Source organism: Phodopus roborovskii, unplaced genomic scaffold (genome assembly GCF_943737965.1).
Source record: "Phodopus roborovskii unplaced genomic scaffold, PHOROB, whole genome shotgun sequence".
Lineage (NCBI taxonomy): Eukaryota > Metazoa > Chordata > Mammalia > Rodentia > Cricetidae > Phodopus > Phodopus roborovskii.
Window position 1 is genome coordinate 5221633 of NW_026125506.1, and position 24396 is coordinate 5246028.

A 24396-nucleotide genomic window follows, 5' to 3' on the forward strand; every position below is an offset into this window, starting at 1 on the left:
CTGGAGGGCCCACAAGCCACGCCCACTCTCAAGCCACGCCCACTCTCCCCGCCATCTGGGGAAGCCCCCTCCACCTGGCTTCAGTCTGCCGCTTCCGAGTTCTGACATTTTCCCTGTCCATCATTCTTTTCCCAGGAATAACAAACGAGGGCAGCAAGGCTGGGACAGGAAGTACATTGTCTTGGAGGGGTCAAAAGTCCTCATCTATGACAACGAGGCCAGAGAAGGTAAGTGAATGATTCGGGGGAGATAGCATTGCACGAGGCTAACCCAGGCCTTCCAGTGTCGGCGTGAAGGCTTTTAGTTCTTGGTTTTATTTATTAATCAATTTGTTTGTTTGTTTTTGTTCTGACTGCCTCACAAGCCTTCTCTGCTTTCCCGGCTTTCAAACTTAGAAGCCCCATGCCTTCTGTTAAGGTCATTGGTGCGAAACTCAATCTGTAGGTCTCCCCCTTGAGGGGCCGCAGGGTGCTGCTGCCCTGAAGACCCCACCTGCTAACACACCAGAGAACTTCCGCCCCAGTCAGCTAGCCCATAAATCCGACCGTCACCACAGTGGACTGTGCCCCTCATCTGACACACTTTGTTTTTATCTCCCTCTGCCTTGTCTGCTCCTCATTCCCTTCTTTGTCCTTGCGCAAACTCTTCCCTCCCCTCCCCTCCCCTCCCCTCCCCTCCCCTCCCCCCTCCCCTCCCCCTCCCCTCCCCTCCCCTCCCCTCCCCTCTCCTCTCCTCCCCTCCCTCCCCTCCCCTCCCTCCCCTCCCCTCTCCTCCCTTCCCATCCCTCCCCTCCCCTCTCCTCCCTTCTTCCCTCCCCTCCCCTCCCTCCCTCCCTAACCTCCCCTCTCCTCCCTCCCCCTCCCCCTCCTCCTCCCCCCCTCCTTCCCTCCCCTCTCCTCCCTCCCCTCCCCCCTCTCTCCCCTCTCCTCCCTCCTCTCCCCTCCCTCCCCTCCCCTCCCCTCCCTCCCCTCCTTCTCTTCTCCCCTCTCTTCTCTGGTGCTTGGTCCTGTTTTTTGTTTTTCCTTCTGCCTTTCCTCTTTGCACCAAGCTGGACAGAGGCCGGTGGAAGAATTTGAGCTGTGCCTTCCCGACGGGGACGTATCTATCCATGGTGCCATTGGTGCTTCTGAACTTGCAAATACAGCCAAAGCAGGTGAGTGGGACCCAGAAGAGCCCCGCCCAGGAGGTGGGGATGAGACCTGGCAGTTTGCTCTGCCAAGACCTCTGTCTGGTTCCCCGTCTGAGCAGGAGCTCAAGTTGCAGGGTTTGGCGGGATGCTGATGCCATGACATCATCCCTGTCTGGAGCACTGGGAGGGCTTCCAGGGGCCAATCCTGTGCTCCCCGGAATCTTGCAGATGTCCCATACATACTGAAGATGGAGTCCCACCCACATACCACCTGCTGGCCTGGGAGAACCCTGTACTTGCTAGCACCCAGCTTTCCCGACAAGCAGCGCTGGGTCACCGCCTTAGAATCTGTCGTCGCAGGTGGGAGAGTTTCTAGGGAGAAGGCGGAAGCTGATGCTGTGAGTATGCCCATGGCCATGGGGGCTGTGCTTCTCTCTGTGTAGAGTGTGTGGCTGTGGGCCCTGACTGTAAGGATGGGATCCCCATCACTGCCTGGCTGGGGTCCCCTCCTGCTCCGTCTGGGGGCCGATAGCTGCAGCTAGGGTCGTGTCCGACTTTGTGGTGTTGGAGGTGCAGGCCGTAGGCAACGGTGAAGAACTTCTGTGTCTCCCTCTGCAGCCCTGCAGGGCACTGTGGAGTTGCCTGGAACTGTCTTCCCATTCACTCAGTGGGGTCCTTGGGTTACAAGTACTCTGACCCAAGTCTGTCAGTGAGCGCCTGCCCCCCAGGAAGCTGTTTGTAGCCTCTCGGGCGGGCAGCGGCCCCTGCAGCACCCGCTCTCCATAGGCAGGCCTGGCCCACTTATCCTGGAGACGGTGGGATCCTCGGTGTGCCTAGATTCCCATAGCTCCTCCTGGAACACCACAGGACGCTTAGCTGCAGCCTGTGCGGGCTGAGGCGAACAGGACTAGAAGCTTGCCTTGCTATGGGCACCTGTGCGTGCATTTCTGTTGCAGCTGTGGTGGGACTGGGGCCTCCGTAGCTTTATCTTGTTTCCTGTTGCAGAATAGCTTTCTGTGCCTACATCTTTTCACCCACCCCTGTGCGCCTGCACAAAGTAGTAACTCTGAAACTAAGTAACAGCTGCCCGGGAAAACACCAGATAACACCAGATAACTCTTGTCTTGCCTCTGGGCCTTCAGTCAGAAGATGGGGCCGGAGCTTGGGGTTGTGGCTGAGTGGTGGAGTGCTTAGCCCAGCATACTCGAGGCCCCGGGTCTAGTGTGCGCTTTTGAATCTGATTTTAAATTTCTGTCTCTCTGGATGGTTTGGTTGTAGACAGTTTGAAATCACTCTGTCTCCTCCCCTTTTTCCATTTTTCTTTCACACGTGAACAGAAGTTACTTGGAAACTCTCTGCTGAAACTGGAAGGGGACGACCGGCTTGACATGAACTGTACCCTACCCTTCAGCGACCAGGTAAGCTGCCCGGGTACCGTCCTAGTATCTGGCCACAGGGGGTGGGCGATGTTGCTGTTAAACAAACATCGATTATTGTGGTCACACGACCGATACCGTGTCTCTGGACTTCTGCCCTGGCAGGTGGTGCTGGTGGGCACAGAGGAAGGGCTCTATGCACTGAACGTCTTGAAAAACTCCTTAACCCACATCCCAGGAATTGGAGCGGTCTTCCAAATTTACATCATCAAGGACCTGGAGAAGCTGCTCATGATAGCAGGTGGGCGGCCTCCTGCACGGCCTCCTTGCTGACCTCCACAGCACTTGGAGAGCTGAGTTTCAAGCCAGAAATAGGCAGAGGCAGGCTCTGGGCAGCAGGTTGGGTCAGCAGTGTCTCTCTGCTGCGTGTCCCAGGCCTCCGCTGATGAGCCCTTTGTCCACATTTGGTTTCCTGTCAGTGTCCAGGTTAGCAGAGTCTGACACTCTCCAGGACCCCACCCCCCACCCCGGGACATTCTGCCCAGTGGAGGGTGCTGAATTAGCTCTCGTTGCCATAATGAAATACCTAAGGCTGACCGGGCCCCAGAGGTTTGTTCACCCGGCAGCTCTGGAGGCTCAAAAGTCCAAATGGTGTTGCGTGGGCTCGGTGCCGGCTTCTCCTGGGCTGTGTCACCGTGTGCAGGTAGCATGGCAGGAGCGTGCTGGGAATCAGGAGACTGTCACCTCACAGGAGCGTGGGACAGGACCAGGCTTGCTCCCTTATGAGACCTCCCGTTAGACCCCGGGCCTGCCTCCTCGCTTCTCTACTTTTATGAGTGCTTGCATGTGCGCCCGCCGTGTGAGTACAGCGCCCATGGCCCTGAAAACTGATGAACGTCAAACTTCTCTTTTTAGGTAGGGTCTCATGTAGCCCGGGCTGACCTTGGACTCCCGAGCCTTCTCTTTCCCAGCCATAGCAATTCTGGGAGTGAGCGATCCTTCACGCTGGGCCTCAGGCCCTTTGTTCTAGTTGCCTCAGCCCCATTGTGGCCCACGGGGAGCTGGCCTCCTGTACGTGATGGTGACGTGGCTACTGCAACGTGTTCCTTACGTTTGTGAGTGCCCAGCCCGCTCCAGGGCTCACACTCACCGACGGATTTTACTCTCCTTTCCTCTGTGCACGTACTTTTTTTAAAAAGCCCTTTGAGTTAATTGCAGGTGTGTCCCCAACCAAGTTTGTCAGCACAGGAACCTATGATCAGTCTGTCACACGTCAATGGCAGGCATCTGTTTTTTGTTTTTTTAAACCTCATTACTTGTTGACAGAAGTTTTGTTTATTTATTATTTCAATGTTTGACATAGGTAGCCGGGTGCCTTGATCCTGGCTCTTGGGAGGTAGAGATAGGCAGCCTGGTTTACAGGTAGCCAGGGTAGCCAGGACTGTTTGTTACACAGTAAAACCTTATCTCCCCCCCCAACCCCCCTTGATGGGTCTCACTATGTAGCTCTGGCTGTCCTGGAACTTGCTGCATAGACTAGGCTGGCCTCAAATTCAGAGATGTGTCTGCCTCTGCCTCCCAAATGCAGGGATTAAAGGCATGCGTCACCACCACCTGGCTTAAACCTTGTCTAGAAAAAAAAAAAAAAAAAAAAAAAAAATTGAGATAGGTATCTCAGGCTGGCCTTGAACTTTTTATGTAGTTTGAGAGGGGCTGAGCTTTGGGCCCTTGCCTCCACCCCGAGTGAGCGGTTCACAACCCTCTATTTGTCACTCACAACATGGACAAATACATGTACTGGTCAAGTGTGTCCTTTATCAGAGCATCTGAAAAAACGTTCCACTGTCTGAAACTTTGGGTGTCACTGCAGAGCTACCCATGGAAAATTCCCTACGTCATCTCATTTGATTGGTCTCAGTCAAAGTTCAGGACTTCCGCTGCCCCCCGCCCCCCCCCCCCAAACTACCGCCCCCTCCCCCCCCCCATATAAAGTTAGCTTTAGGCTATAAGAGGTTTAAGAAACACACGGGAACTTCACATGTAGACTTGGGCCCCATCCCCAAGGTGTTTCATTATAGATGCAGATATTCCAAACTCAGACACATTTATCTTGGCTAAAAGGCAGCCCCTAGTCCGTGTGCTTTCCAGTCATGGGCGCTCAAGTGAGCCTCCTCCTGACCCGCGCTGTGCTCTCCTCCCAGGGGAAGAGCGGGCCCTTTGTCTGGTGGATGTGAAGAAGGTGAAACAGTCCCTGGCTCAGTCCCATCTTCCCGCCCAGCCCGACGTCTCCCCCAGTGTCTTTGAAGCCGTCAAAGGCTGCCACTTGTTTGCTGCTGGCAAGGTAAACTCCCCCGAAGGCCTTTGCTGATGGAATGTTCTGAAATCAACCCTACTCCTCCTCCATCCAAACCTAACTGAGTCAGACTTGAACATTGGTTTTTTTTTTTTTTTTTTTTTCCCACCCGTGAGCACTTGGTGTCCTTTTGGTAGCAAAATAATGAAAGTTTGCTCGGGCTTTGACTGTGAAGGAAATGAAGCCAGTGGTGAAACTCGGGGTTTCAGAGATTGAGAATAGGTAATTGTGCAGCAAGCCTCTTGAAAATAGTAACCTAGTAACACGCTCTAATCCCAGCACTCCGGAGGCTGAGGCAGGCAGACCTCTGGGAGTTCTGGGCCAGCCAGGGCTACAGAGTGAGTTTCTGGCCTGCTAAAGGTATATAGTGAGTCCCTGTCTCAAAACAAGAATAATTTGGGAAAAAAAGCAACACAGCATGGAACCCCATGTCTATATTGAATGAAAGAGTTCTTACTGCTAGAAACTTGAGCAACCTAATTTATGATGGTTATTTGATGGCCCCTCGGCGCCTGCCAGGGGTTGGTTCCAGAAATACCACTTACAACATAACAGAATGCAAAGATGCTCCCATCTGCTCTGCTGAGCACAGTCCTGGGGTCTCCTGCTTCCTTCCTGGCCTGTCATCCAGAGAAGACCTCACTAGTTCTGGCTGGCCTGGGCCCTGCTCTATAGACCAGGCTGGACTTGAACCAGAGACCTGCCAGTCTCTGCCTACCGAATGCTTGGATTAGAGGGTGGGAAAATTGCCCTCTGACTTTCATGTGTACATCACGGCATGGGCATAGGCATGTATTGTACATATGTGTATACATGCTTGCGACACACACATGCCTACGTATGGACGCATGTACACGCGCACACACACTCATGCACACATACCGTTTAGCAGCAGTTTTGTGGAGATGAAATTTCATTTAAAACTTTTTTGCTTTATATCATGTCTGAGTGTTTACTGGCATGTATGTCTGTGTGCCACATGCCTGGTGCCCAAAAAGCCCAGATGGGAGTGTCAGGGCCCCTATAACTGGAGTGTAGTCAGTTATGAGCCACTTTGTGGCTGCTGGGAACTCTGCAGGAGCAGCCAGCGCAGCTCCTTAACTACAGCTCCAGCTTTGGACTTTATTGAATGTGTCTCAGCATTTTTTAAAGTTTATTATTACCTTTTGTCTTTGTCCTTTCTCTTTCACTTAGTTTCCTGTTATCTTCCCAACTTCTCAGTTAGCTCACTAGGTTTCATAGCGTGCCCTAATATAAGCACTTCAAGACTATGCATTTCCCCCTGACTGCTGTTTTGGCTGCACCTTGTATCTTTCGATGTGCACATTTCATTTATTACCACCCCATGTATTTAAATTTTTCATATGAACAGTGAGTTGCTTAGAAATGTACATGTTAATGTCCAAACTTTAAAATTTGTAAGCAATTTTATTTTAGTATTTTAAATACTAAAAACTATATGAAATGTGCACATAAATTATAAAGCCTCATAATGTTTTAGATACACAGCCTCCCCGACCCCGGAAACAAATGATTTGCATTTTCCTCTCCGTCCCTTCAACTGCTGACCTTCAGTTTGTGGCCATCTGTGCAGGGGTCCTCTTTTCACTCTTGGTTAAAGACAAAACAAAAAAGTCTTGCTGTAGAACTGCATATCCACAGAGCACACTGAAGGCACTCAAAGAAGGGAGGGTTCCCATGGCAGCCACTCCCTCCCGGCCTGGCTGCGGAGGCCTGGCAGCCAGGAGTTCCTGCTGCCTTTCTTTCTGCTCAGCCAGGGGCTGCACCAGGGTATACTGTCTCCCCTGTGTTGTTATGTCAGAGCATTTGTGACAGGGACAGAAAAGAAGCTTTGCCTCTGACAATCTGCCTGGGACAAGGCTCGTGACCATGCCCAAGGTGTATGTCCTCAGTTCTTCCAAATGATGACGTTAACAGTGCAGATAAACCACCCTACAAAGCTCCCTGCTACACACACACACACACACACACACACACACACACACACACACACACACGCACAGACACACACACACCACACACACACACCGACACACGCACACCACACAGACACAGACACACACACCACACACATACACCATACACACAGACACACACCACACACACATACACCATACACACACACAGACACACACACCACACACACATACACCATACACACAGACACGCACACACACAGACACACACACCACACACACATACACACACACAGACACCATACACACACACACACAGACACACGCACACACCATCTTTGTCACGTCACTTTGTCCTCCCCCATTCAGGGTAACATCAGAAAAGCCTGCCTCCACCCAAAGGCACAAATAAACCAATGGTGAGGTGTCACTTGGCCCCTAGGCCTCTGGATCCCAACTAAGGCAGTGAGTCTCAGGCAGGGGGGATTCAGTCCCCAGGGGACATTTGGTGATGTCTGTAGACAGTTTTGATTGTCACAACGAGAGGGTGCTGTGGACATCTGGTGGCCAAGTCCATGGCGCTCCCATTACTCCAGTGTGCAGGTCATCCCCTACCTCCGTCACAGAACAATCTGGCCCGAAATGTCACCAGTGCTGAGACCAGCCAGACCATGTACTAACCACGCCCCTTGTCTAGCTTTGTGCATAACTGTAGTTCATGCTGATGACAAATTCTTCCCCCCATCCCCGACCCCATGGCCTTGTAGATCGAGAACAGCCTCTGCATCTGTGCCGCCATGCCGAGCAAAGTTGTCATCCTCCGCTACAATGACAACCTCAGCAAGTACTGCATCCGGAAGGCAAGCTTACCGCCCAGTCGTGTGTTCCCCCCTACCCACCCCCCCACCCCCCACCCCCGTCCGTCCGTGCACACAGTGCGCTGTGTTGAGGAGGGCCTGCGTCTTTTCCTTTCTGCCGCCTAGAGCGGGAGGCCTGTCCTTCTGGAGGAGTCCGGAGCCTGTGGTAGCCACAGTGGTCCTGTCCATTTCCTTCTGCTGTTTGGGATCTGGAGGGAAATGGCAGAGATGCCCTTTGTTAAGCTGACAGAAGCAGCTTTGTCTTAGAAGATAGCAGTCCCCAGCAACATCAGCTTGTCTTCCTCAGGGCCTAGAGGGTTCTGCCGCGAGGGACAAGGCAGCTCTGTATTGACTTGTGATCAGGGGTCTGAGCCCTGCAGGGCGGGGCGTGTAGGGGTAACTGCTGTGTGGGGAAGGACCACTCCTGTCCCCAGACTGAGTCTGTGGTGTAACGAAAAGCCTGGCTCATGCCTGGTCATGTTACGATAATACCCAGAGTGTAAAAGGACGTGGGTTACATAAGCAGTGGTTGTTAGTGGACTGGCCTCATCGTAGGCTTGCTAGCCAGTGTTCGTTGAGCACCCGTGTAGCAGGGGATGGGGCTGGCTACCCCAGTGTTTTCTGATTGGCCAGTGAGACGGTGAGACTTTACACTCTGCAGTTAAAACGTCCTTTGCCCCCCCCCCCTTTCTCACGGTGGCATCCTGCTGCTCTGTCTCCTCAGCCTTGGTAGGGGACCGATGGATAGATTTTCTGTGACGGTGGTGGTTAACATCTGAAGTGTTGGTTTCAGGCAAAAGCCATTCCTGGCCATCGCTTTAAGAAAGCATGCCGGTTACGTATTTGTTCTGTCTTAATGATATTAGGGTTGGCCTGGGAATGACGACAAATAATAAGGAGTCAATTAGGACGGGGATGCAGAAATGCTGTGTGGCTTATACACACCCACATTAGAAGCCAGCAAATCACAAGCTAGCCCAAAGGGAGACCCTGAGGCAGGCACCCCGGCCAGGCACACACAGTTGGTGTGGCTGGCATTCCGGTGTGATGGTCCTGCAAGACCGTATGGCCAGTGTTCTGCCTGTCTGTGGAAATGGTAGCTCTCGCCCATTTGGGAGTTGCGGTCCAGCCTGGATTTCTGAGGCTACCTGGGCTGGGGTAGAGCGATGGTTATGAGGTAGCAAACATGGCTGGTGTCACCGTGACCACAGGCATAGAGGAGAGGGAAGAGGCTCGGGCAGCAGAGACGAGGTGTCCTGTGCCATCTCTATCCCTCTGTGTCCCCTCACCTCAGGAGATAGAGACCTCCGAACCCTGCAGCTGTATCCACTTCACCAACTACAGCATCCTCATCGGAACCAACAAATTCTATGAGATCGACATGAAGCAGTGCACGCTGGAGGGTAGGCCGCCATCTCCCTGCCCACCCCACAGGGCCCGGGCCTGGAGGGAGGAGGGAGGCCCGGGCACGGTTCCTGAAGCCCCTTCCCACCTGCCTTCACAGAGTTCCTGGACAAGAACGACCACTCTTTGGCCCCTGCAGTGTTCGCATCCTCATCCAACAGCTTCCCAGTCTCCATCGTGCAGGCGAATGGCGCCGGGCAGCGGGAGGAGTACCTGCTGTGCTTCCACGGTCAGTCCCCAGCCTGGGCCCCTCGGTCAGCAGGGTGGGTCCTGCCCAAGGGGCAGAGTGTTTACCCAGCATCGTGGATGCCCCTGGCTCCGTCTTCCTGTCATCTCCTTCTCTCTCCGGTTTGCCTTTTGCTGCTTTTTCTCTTGATATTTTCTTTCTTTTTTTTTTTTTTTTTTTAATTTCTTTCTTTTTTAACCACTGGGTGTTTCTTTCCCCCCCTTCCTGACTCTGACCGTCTCCCTCTTCCGGTCTCCTTCCTGTCTGTCTGTCTGCCTGTCTGTCTCCCCCTTCTCTTTCCCATTTCCTTTCTTCCCCTTTGCTTGAATCCTCTTGCTAGAATAAATTCCATTAATGAGAAAACTTAAGAAAATCTTCCTTTTAATTTAAACTAAGCGATGGCTCTGCGGAGACCTTCTGGCCGTGACAGTGTAGTTAAACCTGGCCAGTCGTCCCTGGGGTTTGTTCCATGTTCTTCCAGCAGAGCGTAGGTGGCCTCTGGAGCTAATGTCTCCACGCTTTTGACACCTTACAGAATTCGGGGTGTTCGTGGATTCCTATGGAAGACGCAGCCGCACAGACGACCTCAAATGGAGTCGCTTACCTCTGGCCTTTGGTACGTGAGGTATTGGGTTGAGATAGGGGTGGGGGATGGGGGGGAGTGGATGCAGCTGCTCCTGTTTGCTGAAGCTTGTGTCATGGGAAAGAACTGTGTGGAATTCTTGACTTCGGACTAGTACTGGTGTGTTCTAATGGACTTCATTCAGTAGTATGGGCGACATTCACCTAACTTCATGTCTGTGGAGAATGTGTAAGTCAGCTCTACCAGGCCGGAGTCCGGCCTGTGAATTTCCCTGAGGATGAGAAGCCGTTTTGAAGACTGTGTGGTGTCCCATAGTGGAGCACACGTTAGGTAGCCCTGACGGCAGAACAATGAAGTCACACCTATTCACCCATTCTTGAATGAACACAGTGGTGAGCATCCTGGACTGACTCTGAAACTTGTCAGATTGTACCCTTTGGGTCCCAAGTCAAAACTGTGGGGATGTTTGTTCTACAGCCCCTTTATGGCCCAAAGGACACACACACGCAGACACAACACACACACACAGACACAGCACACACACACAGACAGACACAGCACAGACACACATACAGACACACAGACACCACACACACACACACAGACACACACAGACATACAGACATACACAGACAGACACACACAGACATACAGACATACACAGACAGACACACACAGACGGACACACACACCACACACACAGACATACACACAGATAGACACTCACAGACACACACACACACACACACAGTGAACAAATGAATGTAAAAGAAAATGCTTTCTTGTTCACCCTTTACTGCCTAATAACTAGTTTTGAGCCTCAGTGGCTTCTAGCAACATGCATGTTGCCCATGCCTCTGCGTCTGCTCAGCTCTGCCCCTCATGGTAGCAGTGGGGATTTGGGACAGGAAGAAAAGTACAAACACATCCTCAGAAAGAAGAAACGAGGCTGCTTTTCTTTCTTTTTGCCCGGGGTGGGGGTGTTGTTGGGGTGACTCACTCAGCTACATTCAGGCCATTGCTCTCCTGTGTGTGGCCTCTTCCAAGAGTATAAACAGAGGCTCCCTAGCCTTTCACACGCACTAAGTTCTGCTGGCTTGAGCAGGCCAGCATGGCTTGCCACAGGAGCAGCAGTGAGGGCCAGCTTTCCCTCCAGGAGAACAGGGTCTGTTCTGTCCCCTTTAGTTCCAGAGATGCCATTGTACAGAGATGAGGGGGTAAGGCTGCACACGCAGGAGGGCCTGGAGTTCAAGGCCATCCTGGACTACATTAGGAGACCACAAAATGAAACAAATAACAAAAATAACAGAAACACACAGCAATGTCTTAAATAACTAGGCTGGAGAGGAGGCTCAGCAGTTAAGAGCACTGGCTGCTCTTCCAGAGGACCCTGGTTCGAGTCCCAGCACCCACACGGTGGTTCACAGTCATCTGTAATTACAGTTCCAGGGGATCTAACACCCTCTACTGGCCCCAGAGGACATCAGACACACACGTGCAGACATTCATATAGGCAAAACATTTGTATACAGGGGGAAAATCTTTAAACGGTGATAACAGATCCACAGAAGCTTCACCTCTGTGTCCATCTCATACTGTCCCATCTTGTCGCCTCAGAGGGAAGAACTCAGATAAGTTTATCATCTTCCCAGTGTTCTGTGTGAATGCAAGCATTATACTAGACTCCCCCCATTGTGAGGGAAGCAGGCTCCTCGCATCCTTCTGAACTTGCCCTGCTGGTTAAGCAGTGCACTGTGGGTAGGTGCAGAGCTTCATGGTGCATCTCTTACCCTGGGCAGAGTTCCACAGTAATGCTGTAATTTTTTTTAACTAATTCCTCTGATGTAAGTCATTCCTGATGCAGTAACAACAGCATGGCAGTGAATGAGCCCACGCACGCACACAGGCACGTACGCGTGATTACACCGTGTATAAGGTTCTGGTTTCTGGGTCACCGGTCTTTTTGCAAGCCTTGATTTTCCTTCTTCTGTTCTCCCTCCCCCAACCTTTTTTCATGCTCATCATCCTTGGGGGTCCTGCAGCCTACAGAGAGCCCTATCTGTTTGTGACTCACTTCAACTCACTGGAAGTAATTGAGATCCAGGCACGCTCCTCGCTAGGGTAAGCGTTTACCTCCATGCTTTGAGGACAGGCTTAGGGGCAGGGATGCCATGCAGCAACGGCAGTAACCATTAATGCATGTCATCTCTCTCCCGGAACCCTGCAGGACCCCTGCCCGAGCATATCTGGAAATCCCGAACCCTCGCTACCTGGGCCCCGCAATTTCCTCGGGAGCGATTTACTTGGCTTCCTCGTATCAGGACAAGTTACGGGTCATATGCTGCAAAGGAAACCTTGTGAAGGAGTCTGGCACTGACCAGCACCGGGTGCCCTCCACCTCCCGCAGGTACTGAGCTTCCCTCCCTCCCGGGGCCAAGCAGGGAGCAGGGAGGGCGCCTTCACTCGGTGCTCAAGGCAAACCGCGCTTTTGTGTGTGGCACTCTCTCATGAGTGTCACAGGTATTGTGAGAGACTCCCTGGTCCCGGTGGCAGGGAGCGGTAGCAGGGAGCGTCTGACATGGTCCTGAGGGCGTCCTCAGTGGCTCCGATGAGAGCGGTTCACAACGTACACCGTGGCGCTTTGTGTGCATCAGCTGCTGAGCCCCAGGGAGATGTGTGCTCTCCTTCGAGCTGCTCAAGCCCTGCTCGAGAGAGGGGCAACCGGAACCCTAGTTCTAGTCCTGCTGGGCCTGCAAGCCTAGACTCTGGACCTGGGACTTCCCCTAAGAAACAGAAAGGGAATGGCATCAGGAGGGTAGGGATGCAGGACATACAAGAGAGTTCCGGAAGTGTGAGGCATGGCCATGGGCCGTGGCTTCCTAGGCCTCCCAGAGGCTCCTTTGGAACCTGAGAGCTTGTATTTATTTTTGCACTGGTAATCTAACCCAGGGCATAGAGCCCAAAGGGCACAAAAAGTATAAAGTAGTACAGTCTTGTGGGTTTCTTTTCTTTTCCTGTGTTTGAGAAAAAGAAATAAAGATTTATGTATTTTTATTTTTAGAAGCAAGTGTGACCTTGGCTGGTCTGGAACTCAGTATTCGACCAGGCTGGCCTCAAACTCATAGAGACGCATCCTCTTTTGCCTCCCAACTGTTACTACACCTAGCTTGATTTTTTTTTTTCTCAATTTTTATGTTACGTATATGAGTATTTTGCCTGCAAGTATGTTTATGCCTGGTGCCCGAGGAGGCCAGAAGAGGGTGCTGCATTCCCTGGCGTTGTGAGCCGCTATATGGGTGTTGGGAACTGAACCCAGGTCCTCTGGAAGAGCAGCCTGTGCTGTTAACCCCTGAGCCATCACTCCGGGCCCCTTCCCCTTAATTTAAAGAGATAACGAATGGTCTCGTGGGGTTGCCACGCTGCCCTGAACTCCTAACTCAAACAGTTCTCTTGCTCATCCCTCGAGGGGCTGGGCCTGGTTTCCCTTTCCCCCCCCCCCATCCCCGCCCTCACCCTCCACTCCACCTCAGGAAGGAACCAACGCTGGAACTTTCGGTTTCCATTTAGAGATCTTCCCACACGCATGTGTGCACTAGTCCATATGTGCCACTCCGTAAGCATGACACCATGTTTGTTTTCTGGCACAGTGGTAGGTATGGCTGGTGCTGGGAGTTATAAAGCCGGGCTCAGAGTTGGCTTCCGACGCCGAGGGCCCACATCAAGCAGTGGCCTGATTGTCAGTGTCTTGAGGTAGTGCAGGGCATCACATGGTAAGAAATGGGAAGCAACATGTATGTGACACGCGTATGTAACTTCCGGCTTCTCTATCAAACCCTGCTTGCTTTGAAAGACTCTGCCTCCACCTCCAGGTGCCGTGTTTGGATCCAATCCTGGCCCCTTCACGTCTCACAGCGAGGACTGGCGGCTCAGGGTCAAGAGCCTGTGTTGCTTTAGCAGTTTGCAGGGAGCTCACATTTGGTTCCCAGCACCTGTGTGTGCATGCGCGTGCGTGAGTGTACGTGTGTCTGTGTGTGTGTATCAGGGAGATTTGTGCACGCGTGTGGGGGGCTCACAACTTCTATAACTCCAGCTCCAGAGGATCTGATGCCCTCTTTTGATCTTTGTCAGCAAATGCATATCAATTCTTTGCTCTCTCACAGTGGGAAGTACATTTCCACACCTGAGCCTCCAAATGGTCTAAGTCTCACCGAGTTCTCCACTGAGGTAACTGCACACCGTGAGAACTTCTGGAGCTGGCCCTTTAAAGTCTACCATTTTTATGGTGCACCCAACCTCTACCAGGGGCTAAGCTGACTACATTTTTTCACCTCAACACCACTTCAATGACTGCCTCCAGAACCTTCCACGTTTACTGTTCAACTGTGGGTAGGGCCCTTTCTTGTCCAGCGATCCCCAGGTCCAGTCCAACAGAGTCCCTAGTGCCAGTGGGCCCTTTGCAGGTCAGATATGGATCCTTTTCTGGAAAGGGGCTTTGGGGTCACTTCAGCCCAATCTGTGCCTTCTAGACATTGCCAGAATGCAGATTTTTCACAGTGACTGTCTACAAGTCCTCTGGCTTCAACTCTACCATAGATCTGGAGAGAGGCATGGGCACAGGGCGAACTAAGTGGTCATTGAGCCATACTGAGTTTGGTTTTCTTGCAAAAAATACTGTTGGATTGCTGCAAGCTGGTTTCGCAATATGCTTTGTCAGCATGCATGAGTGTGCGTGTGTGTGTGTGTGCATGTGTGTGGTGGTTTCCTTTTTTTTTTTTTTTTTTTTTTGGCCAGGAATTGAATCCTGAGCCTGGCATGTCAGCCAAAAGTTCTGCCAGCGAGCCACCCCTGGTCCCCAGGCTTGGTCAGTATGGTGTTAGTCAATCCAGGACTTTTATGGGAACCCTGAAATGACAGGTGACACGGTGCTCCTTTTATTTGAGGCTATCTTAGGTCTCCAAACACCATGGTTGGTTCTCAGCCATGTGAGGTTGGTTTGGCCAGTCTTTGTGTGGCTGTTCTTTGCCCTCATGGAGAAGCAGGTCCTCAGCGAGAGGTCTCTCCACTCCTCATGGCAGCTTCCTGCCCCCTTCCGTCTCACAGAAGGGGCAGGTGCTTGCCTGTACTGTGACGTCTCCTTGGAGATGGCTCCCTTCCCCTCTCATGCTTGGCTGTTGCTGCTCCGTTTATTGGAATGCCCCTCATAAGCATCAGCTTCTCCTGGATGGCTCCCAGTCTGTTGCTGGAGCTTCCACCCCTTGGCAAATCAAGGAGTCTGTAGGCCACAGTACCAGAAAATCAGTGGTGTGTGCGGCATCAAACAGAATTCCCGTAGGTGTTGTTGGGTTTGCCTCCCTGGGGGCTGCACCTGCTCGTAGCTCCATCAGCTGGGTGTAGACATTGCTTGCCTCATCCCGGCCCACAAGACTAGGAACCAGAGCCACATCCACGTGTTAAAAGCTGGAGGCGTTGGTCCACGGAAGCTCTGAGGTTTAGCCTGCGGGACTATTTCACTGACCTACGATTTTGCTTCTCTGCACACTTTTAGCCTGTGCACAGCTGTGAGGATCCTCTACCAGGTGCCGGGTGTAATGAGTAAGGTTTTTCCGCCCGCCGCTGGTCTTGTCCCGCCACCGCGCTAGCCCCAAATAACACACCAAGACTCTGTATCAGATATAAAGCTGTTGGCCAGGTACTAGTTTCTTATCGGCTAGCTCTGTCTTAAGTATTAACCCATTTCTGTTAATCTGATATTTCCACGTGCTTTCATCTTACCAGGGAATGGGCTGGCATTGTGCTCTTCCCTGTCTCTCCATCTTGACTCCTCCTTCCTACTTCCTCTTCCCTCCTTGTCTCCTAGTCCCTCCTATCTTCCTTTCCTATTGGCCAGCAGTGCTTTATTCATTAACCAGCATGAGACACATTTACAGAATGACGTCTCCCATCAGCCGGGCATCACATCTGGGGCTCCAGACAGCAATGCTGAGTGCACTTTCTTTATCCCCCTAGGGCCTGTAATTAGGTGGGTGAAGACCAAGTGTCCCAAGATGCTTACGGTAAAAGACAGACGCATCTATAGCATGCTGGTGCTGTGCGAGGACAAGCTGTCTCTTACTGATGGGTAGGAGCCAGTGTTTCTGAGTGTGTGGTCCTGGCCCCACTGTCGTGGAAGGTCTGGACTGTGCACACTCTTGAGCCTTAGCATGTCTTGGCGATGGCCTTACCTTTTCGTGGGTGTGACTTTAATTGCATGCTGCAAGGCCAGCGTGCACCCCTAATGTGCCTAAGAATCTCGGTGTCACTTCCACGTCAGGCCAGAAAGGGGTCCAAGTGTTGGGACCGGGCTTCTCCGTGGCCTTGCACGTGGCTCCTGACCCCGCGTGGTCCCGCTGTAAGGACCTGCTTGTCCTGTTGTCTGAAAGGGCCCCAGTCGCTCGAAATGGGCCAGAAATAATGTGCTGGCTTCCCTGGGGATGCCAGGCCAAGTCCTACTATACCAGCAGCCAGTTCTCAACTACCTCTCTGCTTACAGAATGGTCTTTCTGCTCCTGGCTGCTTTGGGTGGGTCAGTGCCCGTGATTGGCCTGGCTGGCTGTCGTTCACGGCAGGCCCATTTTCCTGGTGTGTTTAGCAGAGCAGGGAGCATAACTCCGCAGAAACCGTGAAATGGACAGGGTAGCTCACTGGCCGTTATGGATATGGAGATGGAAGCCTGCCCACTGGGTTTCAAATGATGAATGCCTGCTCTCATATATCCCAGCTGACACCCCGAATGGCCTTCTTTGAGCCACTCTGGTTCCCTGGACGCTGAGCACCCTCCTGCTAGCCGTATGATGGGCCCCTGTGGACACACTCCAGAATTTCTCTTTCGTTGCAAATAGGCTTAATGTATTTCGAGTCCTTAGCTTTTTCATCTGTTCTAATGCACGCTCTGTCTCTCCAGGCTCTGCAGCCTGAGCTGTGTACAGGCTTTGGTTTCAGGGAATAGAAGTCAGGTTTCTCACATTTAATACCGGAGGGAGGTGGAGCCGGGCTGGATTTCAGCTTGTTCATCTGAGTCGCCAGCTAGCATGCGTGGGGAGCCAGCCATGAAGCTGTTCCTGAGCAGCTGACCACAGACGACCTCCGCGGGCTGGCTTGTGCCCAGCGCTCGGTCACCTTTCCCTCTCCCTGCAGGTGTTTTTTTCCAAGGTTTTTGTGGTACCTGATGCAGACGCTCAGAAGGTTGACGTGGATTCCCAGTCATGGCAATAAGATGACACATAGGCACAGGGTGACACACCTGATAAAAATCAGGAAACCAAGCAGGTGGAGGTGGGGAGGAGATCTGGCTAGCTCAGCTTGGCCCCGAGGTTAACCACTAACAACGTCTGACCTCCCCCCCCCCCCCCAGCGCACTGAGAACACAAGGCCTCTCTCCTTGCTTTTCTCAGTGGTGCTAACCATTGAAGCCAAGGCCTTGTGCATGTCTAGCAAGCCATCTGCTGCGGAGCTCTACAAGCCTCCGCACTGGCCTCTGGCAGGGTTCGTATGTTAGGGTGTGGAGATCATGACACCAGACTGACCTCTCTCCGGTCCCTACCCCACCCTTCTAGCCTCTCCGCCGCCATGCTCTTCCTTGTGCAGCGAGGGTTCCTTCTCCGAACTCCCATTTGGTGTTACTTGGAGACAGTGATGCAAAGAGCAGAGGGCTTGGCCAAGGCAGGAGCGGGCTGGTACACAGACCTGGGAGCTGGCACCGGGACCTGGAAACTCGGGTTTCTTTTGTCCATGTCCTCGTGTCTAGGCTTTTTCTAGTAAGAGTGAATGTTGTTGGTTTTTTATTATTTGGCTCTTTGGGGTGGGAGTGGGGGGCGACACCCAGCATCCAAATAAATCATATATGGAGGCTTATTCTTAGTTATGAATGCCCAGCCTTTAGCTTGGCTCGTTTCTTGACAGCTTTCCTTAAATTATCCTGTCTACCTTTTGCCTCTGGGTTTTTCCTTTTCTACTTCTGTATGCCTGTCTTTGTTTCTTACTCTGTGGCTTGTTGGGTAGCTGGGTGGCTGTCTCTGGAGCCTTCCTCCTTCTCTACTTTTTCCCCTTTTTCCAGAGTTCTCCTATTTACTCTCTCTGCCTGCCAGCCCCGCCTGTCCTTTCTCCTGCCTTGCTATTGGCTGTTTAGCTCTTTATTAGACCATCAGGTGTTTTAGACAGGCAAAGAACCACAGCTTCACAGAGTTAACCAAGTGCAGCATAAACAAAACTAATACATCTGCCGGGGGATGGTGGTGCACGCCTTTAATCCCAGCACTCGGGAGGCAGAGGCAGGCAGATCTCTTTGAGTTTGAGGTCAGCTTGGTTTAGAATAGCTAGTTTCAGGACAGGCTCCAAAGCCACAGAGAAACCCTGTCTCCAAAAGAAAAAGAAAAGAGAAAAAAGGGAAAAAAAAAAAAAAAAAAAAAAAAAAAAAAAAAAAAAAAAAAAAAAAGAAAAAAGAAAAGAGAGAGAGAGAGAGAGAAGGAGAATTATCAAATAAAGATTACATTCACAATGTACTGAATTCCAATTTATTTGTGTCTGGTAACTTTACAGAAAATACTCCCCAATCTATAGTAAATCCAAAATGTTATACCTAACTTACTTTCTATCATATCCAAGAAAAGCTGCAACTATAACTATCTTCATCGTCTTCAACTCCATCAAAAGCACCGGGAGGATATAATATTTAACAAAACGTGCATTGCAGACAACTTCCAAAAACTCTAGCAATGACAGACACCTGACTGCCTGGACAGTCACCCAAAGTTCCTTTGCAACGTTGGGGCATCGATTGCCAGCCTACAGGCCCGTAGTATCTGGCAGACTTTTCAGTGAAGCAGGAAATTTGAAAGACTGTCGCGCCTATATTGGCATTTTGTCAGTCACTCTCCTCTGTGTCCTGCAGAATGTCTGGCAGTTTCTTCTGTGAAGCAGGAACCATGAAGGACCATTCTGGTCTTGCTTTGGCAAAGTTCATCACTTAACTGTGGGTCCTGCATGTCCAGTTTATACAGCATACTGTCTAACAGTCTAGGCAAGAGCAGGCTCTTTTCCAAATGGCCTTGAAAGCAGCAAACTCCATAAGGAGGTTTTTTCAGTGCCCATCAGCTCTGATTCTGGCCTGTCAGCAACGATGTGTCTCATTGTCATGAAAAGTCCTAAATTAACAAACATTTTAAATGCCATATTCTGTAGGTCATTGAAAAGTTTGAAGACCATCTACCTAAAATACGTCTCTATGTGATCTAGAAAACATACCTAGCATATCTACAAATTTGATTGTTATGACTATTGATCTGTATTTCTTGATTATCCTAAATATTTCATAATAATAGCTTTCAAAACTAGAATTTTAGCTTACATTTTAAAATGAACTGGCATAATACCTTAAATAAGAATAGAAACATACATTCAACATGTAACAAAAAATAACCTTAAATTAGTATCAATATACAAAAGTCCTTTAAATATGAGTAGAAACATACGTACAGTGTAACAAAAATGACCTTAAATTTTTATCAGTATACAAAAGTCCATACCAATACAAAATATTTGAAATCAATAGTTGTTTTTCAGTTTAAAGTAGATACAGTAATCTACCCTTTTTTTTTTTTTTAAATCTTATTCCTATATATATTTCTATATAAATATAACAAACATCCATGACCTACCAAATAACCAAAAGCCTCCCACAACCCAGCTCTTGGGAATGTGGACGTTGTGTTCTCTAGACTGCTTCCTGTTGAATGTGGGTGAAGGCATTTTTAGGGTTGAGATAATGACCCAGTCCTGGGAAGACCAGCAGTAATCTTTGTTGATGGGTATCACCTGTCAAGTGTCAGGTGATCCCTCTTGGTCAGACCAGATCCATAGCAACCCGGAAAGAATCTACAGCCTCTTGTTTCCCATGGAAACAAAAGGAAAAGCAAGTCCACCTCTCCAAAGCAATGCATCTTTTAAATTCCATTTTACGAACATGCTTTTTTGACTTCTGTTTTACAGTTAAGGCATTCTTAAGATATCAAGGCTGGTTTATTTCCTCAGTTCCCTCTGTCAAGCCCATGTCTCTTAGGAGCTGTCTTTGCTTTTCAGCAATCAAGAATTCAGAGTCAACACAGTAACATACAGGATCCAGACTGCCTGTGCATTTCCTTCTTTACATGACTTTTTCCTTTCACATTACTTTTACTGCCTCTATATTTTATTTTTAAAAACTTCCTATAACTGCCTGTACCCATTTTCTTTCTTTCTTAAGCCTTCAAGTGCGCACTGTAAAGCATATTAGGACCTGTTTAGAGGTTGTTGCGGCTTATCTCTTGACCGAATGAGCAGAGTGTTAAGCTGCTGCATCTGGGTCCTCTTCATGCAGCTCTGCTGGCTGGCTGTGCTCCCTGTTCGGTGAGAAAAGCCAAGCCTAGAGCTCATAGCCAGTCAGAGGTTCCTGACCAAGAACTGCATTAACCCTTCCTAGCTATGGGAGCCAGGACCTGCGTTGGTTGCCACAAGTGGTTTTTACTTAGCTTGTCTTTTTTTCTAGTTTCTATTTAGTGCTCCCAGCTGAACCTCTTAAAGGAGCTGTGTCCTGTTTTCTTTTTTTAATCCAGCCTTCTTAGGCCCTACATGGAAAGTTGGGCCCATGGTCGTATGTCATAATGTTGGTTTTTTTACACTGACTCTTTTGGGAGGACCCGCCACCCAGCTCCCAAATAAGTCACACATGGAGGCTTATTCTTAGTTATGAATGCCCAGCCTTAGCTTGGCTCGTTTCTTGACAGCTTTTAAGTTATCCTGTCTACCTCTGGACTTTTCCTTTTCTAATTCTGTATGCCTGTCTTTTGTTTCTTACCCCATGGCCTGCTGGATGACTAGCCCTGGAATACTCCTCCTCCGCTGGCTACTTCTTCCCAGATTCCTCCTCCTACTTATCCTCTCTTTCTGCCTATCCTTTCTCCTGGCTCACTATTGGTTGTTCAGCTCTTTATTAGACCATCAGGTGTTTAAAACAGGCAAAGAATCACAGCTTCACAGACTTAACCAAGTGCAGCATAAACAAAAGTAATACACCTTAAAATAATGTTCCCCAACAGTTAAGCCTTTAACAGTTAAGCCTCCGGACCTGAGGCCAGGGGATCATGACTTTGAAGCCAGCCTGGGCTTCCTAGTGAGTTCTAGGCATAGTTGAAGCATAGTGAGACCCTGTCTCAAAAACTAAACCAAATAGAGCGGACAGTGGTGAGGAGGGACCTGCTTAGATATTTATGGGGGAAGGGAATTGCAGCTTTGGGCCTGTGACTTCTCAGCCCCCCCCCACTCTCTCATTGCCCCCAGCAGCCCCAACAAGCGAGGCCCACCAACATACAACGAGCACATCACCAAACGTGTGGCCTCCAGCCCAGCGCCACCCGAAGGCCCCAGCCACCCCCGAGAGCCAAGCACACCCCACCGCTACCGAGACCGAGACCGAGAGGGCCGGGCAGAGCTGCGCAGGGACAAGTCCCCAGGTCGTCCCCTGGAGCGGGAGAAGTCCCCAGGCCGGATGCTCAGCACAAGGAGAGAGCGGTCCCCAGGGAGACTGTTTGAAGACAGCAGCAGGGGCCGGCTGCCTGCGGGAGCCGTGAGGACCCCACTGTCCCAGGTTAACAAGGTAAGGCTGTCCCAGCTGCTATTGTAAAAGCGGGACACCATCACTGTGGTTCAGGCCTGTAGGAAGTAAAAGTTTAAGAAGAAAACATACTTTGTTTAAGAGGCTTCCTCCACACGTGTGATTTAAGGGAAGACTATGTGCGTACCTCACAATGTAACAGCTACCAAACGGTGTGTCATCCCCTGCCCTAGAGGCAGTGTTAGTGGATTCTAGGTCTGCTCTGTGATGCAAGCAAACATGTTTGTACCACACCCCCCCCACCCTGCATAGAAACAAACGATAACATTATAGATGTTTACAGATACACAGGCAAACACATTTATGTATTGTAGACACTGCTACTTTCCTGGAAGTTACCCAGAAACTTGGAATTGTGCTTCTGCCTTCTAGAACTTTGAGCGTCAGTTTGGAGTGGTTTTGGTATTTGTGGTACCTCTGTGAATTTCAGGGTGTGTCTGAATCAGTAGATGGAGATGCCTGTGAATTTCAGGGTGTGTCTGAATCAGTAGATGGAGATGCCTGTGAATTTCAGGGTGTGTCTGAATCAGTAGATGGAGATGCCTGTGAATTTCAGGGTGTGTCTGAATCAGTAGATGGAGATGCCTGTGAATTTCAGGGTGTGTCTGAATCTGCAGATGGAGATGCCTGTGGATTTCAGGGCAGTGTCTGAATCTGCAGATGGAGATGTCGAAGCAGCTAACTCTCTTGAGTACACACATGGCTCCTGGTGCTCCATCCTGCTAGGTGGGCTGTCTAGTTTCTTTTGCCCACTCTAGCCAGAGATACCACCTCCCTGTCCCCTGGGGATGATTTTCTGAGTGGCACTCTCCTGCCGATGCTACTACAGCACACGGTCAGGACTTTTCGGTAGAAGAAGAAGAAAAGCCTCGTAAATGTTTTCCCATTAAAACCGAGTGTGCATATGTGTATATGAAACTGTGCAAATTCAGTTTGGGTTTTGTTTTTGTTTTGTGACTTGAGGGCTGGCTCTGTTAGGTTGGCACTATTCTATATAGTACCACTGCCAGCCACTGGAGGGACAGGATGGGCACCATACAAAAATACTCGCCTCACACAGGGGCCAGCAGTTCCTGGCCTTGGATGACAAACCTCCTCTTTATTTTGCTCCTAGGTCTGGGACCAGTCTTCAGTATAGGTCTCAACAGGAAAAACCACCTCCTCATCTCAGTCTGCAGGAAAACACAGCACCCCGGGTCTCCGCTGCAGGGGACCCCAGCGCCCGTCTGCTCAGCCGGCATCTGGCACAGCTGGGTCCAGACTGTCCTTGGCACCGATACCCCCATCCCCGAGGGGTGCAGATAGCCAAGCCTCTTAGGCGCTGCCAGCACTCAGTGTGTGGGGCCTTCCTGCAGTTACCCCGCCCCCCATGGGGGTGGGGCCGTCCTTCGGTCACCACGCCCCCGGGGGTGGGGCCTTCCTGCAGTCACCACGCCCCCCTCTTTGCACTTTGTTACACTTTAAGTCATTCAGAGACTTTTGTACTGAGCTAGCTCCAGCCTGTACCAGTTCATCAAAGGAAACCAACCCTGACACGAACTGTGTGTGGCTGGAGAGCTACCTGCTGTCTAAGATCCTCGGGTTGGTTGGTTTTTCTTTTATTCTCTCTTTTCCTTTCTCTTCTTTGTTTCTTTCTTTCTTTTCTTTTTCTTTTCTCATTTTTTTTTTTTTTTTTTAGACAACAGAGTTCTTAGTAGATTTGGACAGCAAAGTATTTCCTGTTGTAGTCGTTTTTAGCTAGATCACACCATCAGGTCTTTGCCCCTGAACCGTAGCATAGAAGAGCCCCCCGTTGGTTGGCTGACCTCCCGTGTTCATGCAGCTTCATTCTTGTTCTGGTCCATTCTCATAGACGGCCCTGTTTTACCCAGGGTGACATTGTAGCCAAATGTTTACCGTTCTCATTGCCTTTTATGGCCTTGACAATTTCCCTTCCCACCAGCTGAGAATGTATGGAGGTCCATCGGGCCTCAGCTTGAGGCAGTGACCTGGGGCCAAGGGACCTCATGGAGCTCTTCCCCCCCCCACCCCTCGGCATCATCTACCCAGCCTGCTTCCCCAGCTTTCCAAGTAGCTTTGGCCAGGAAAGCGCGCAATAGACTTGCTCCAAGCCCAGCATTAATAGGCCTTGGGGTTGGGCCTGGGGCCGGGGCACCCACCTCCCGTTCTGAGGGTTGGTGTGTTGCCCCTCACTCCTCTGGAATGGGGAGGATACCTGTCTGGGAGCCCTGCATGGCCGATCACTGCATGTGCTGCCCCTGACCTGGCTGACTCCTCCCTGGGTTACTCTGCCAATGTTATTGCTGCCATCACATACCCCACCAAATCGACACCCTCTGATGACTTGTCAACTAACTGGCCACAACAGGCTGCAGTCTGTAGCAAAGAACGAACAAACAAACAAACAAACAAACAACGCTCAAGCCTTACGACCAGAGAAGGGTTTCAGCAAACCACACCTTCTCCCTGAGTTTCCCCTCCCACCTTCAAGTTCCCTGCAGGCTTCAAGGACGTCTGTGCACTCACACAGAAACCCCAGCACGGTTCTACCCCACGAAAACTGTGACATCGCAGATGAGCCTTTCCCCAGGGCTGGACCTAAGACCAGGACATTGGAGAGAAGCCGCAGCTCAACTCTTCCAGCCCTGTGGGGCTGGCGAGTCCTCCCACCCCCTTAGGTGCAGTGTGGCTCGCCCTGTCTCCCTCCACACTCTATCTAGACTGCCGAATTCCCGGCAACCGGATAGAACCAACTTAGAGGCTTTGCAGTTGGCAAGCTAACTAGCGGCCTTACTTCTGCCTTTAATCTCCCACAAGGCCTCTCCTGCTTTGGATTCTCCACGACTCT

The 24396-nt window shown here is 50.8% G+C and overlaps 1 protein-coding gene across 1 annotated transcript in view; it reads left to right on the forward strand.

Moving 5' to 3' along the window:
* Window positions 1-22880, forward strand: part of Cit (citron rho-interacting serine/threonine kinase) — a 162097-nt gene extending 139217 nt beyond the window's left edge. Inside the window, exons 34-47 of the mRNA XM_051176511.1 lie at window positions 136-227; window positions 1049-1153; window positions 1358-1527; window positions 2467-2547; window positions 2671-2806; window positions 4707-4846; window positions 7563-7655; window positions 8947-9055; window positions 9157-9285; window positions 9818-9898; window positions 11908-11986; window positions 12093-12272; window positions 21215-21530; window positions 22663-22880. Of these exons, the coding sequence (XP_051032468.1) occupies window positions 136-227; window positions 1049-1153; window positions 1358-1527; window positions 2467-2547; window positions 2671-2806; window positions 4707-4846; window positions 7563-7655; window positions 8947-9055; window positions 9157-9285; window positions 9818-9898; window positions 11908-11986; window positions 12093-12272; window positions 21215-21530; window positions 22663-22686 (1735 nt within the window). The 3' untranslated portion in view covers window positions 22687-22880. The remainder of the gene's footprint in view (window positions 1-135; window positions 228-1048; window positions 1154-1357; window positions 1528-2466; window positions 2548-2670; window positions 2807-4706; window positions 4847-7562; window positions 7656-8946; window positions 9056-9156; window positions 9286-9817; window positions 9899-11907; window positions 11987-12092; window positions 12273-21214; window positions 21531-22662) is intronic.
* The last annotated feature ends 1516 nt before the right edge of the window (window positions 22881-24396 follow it).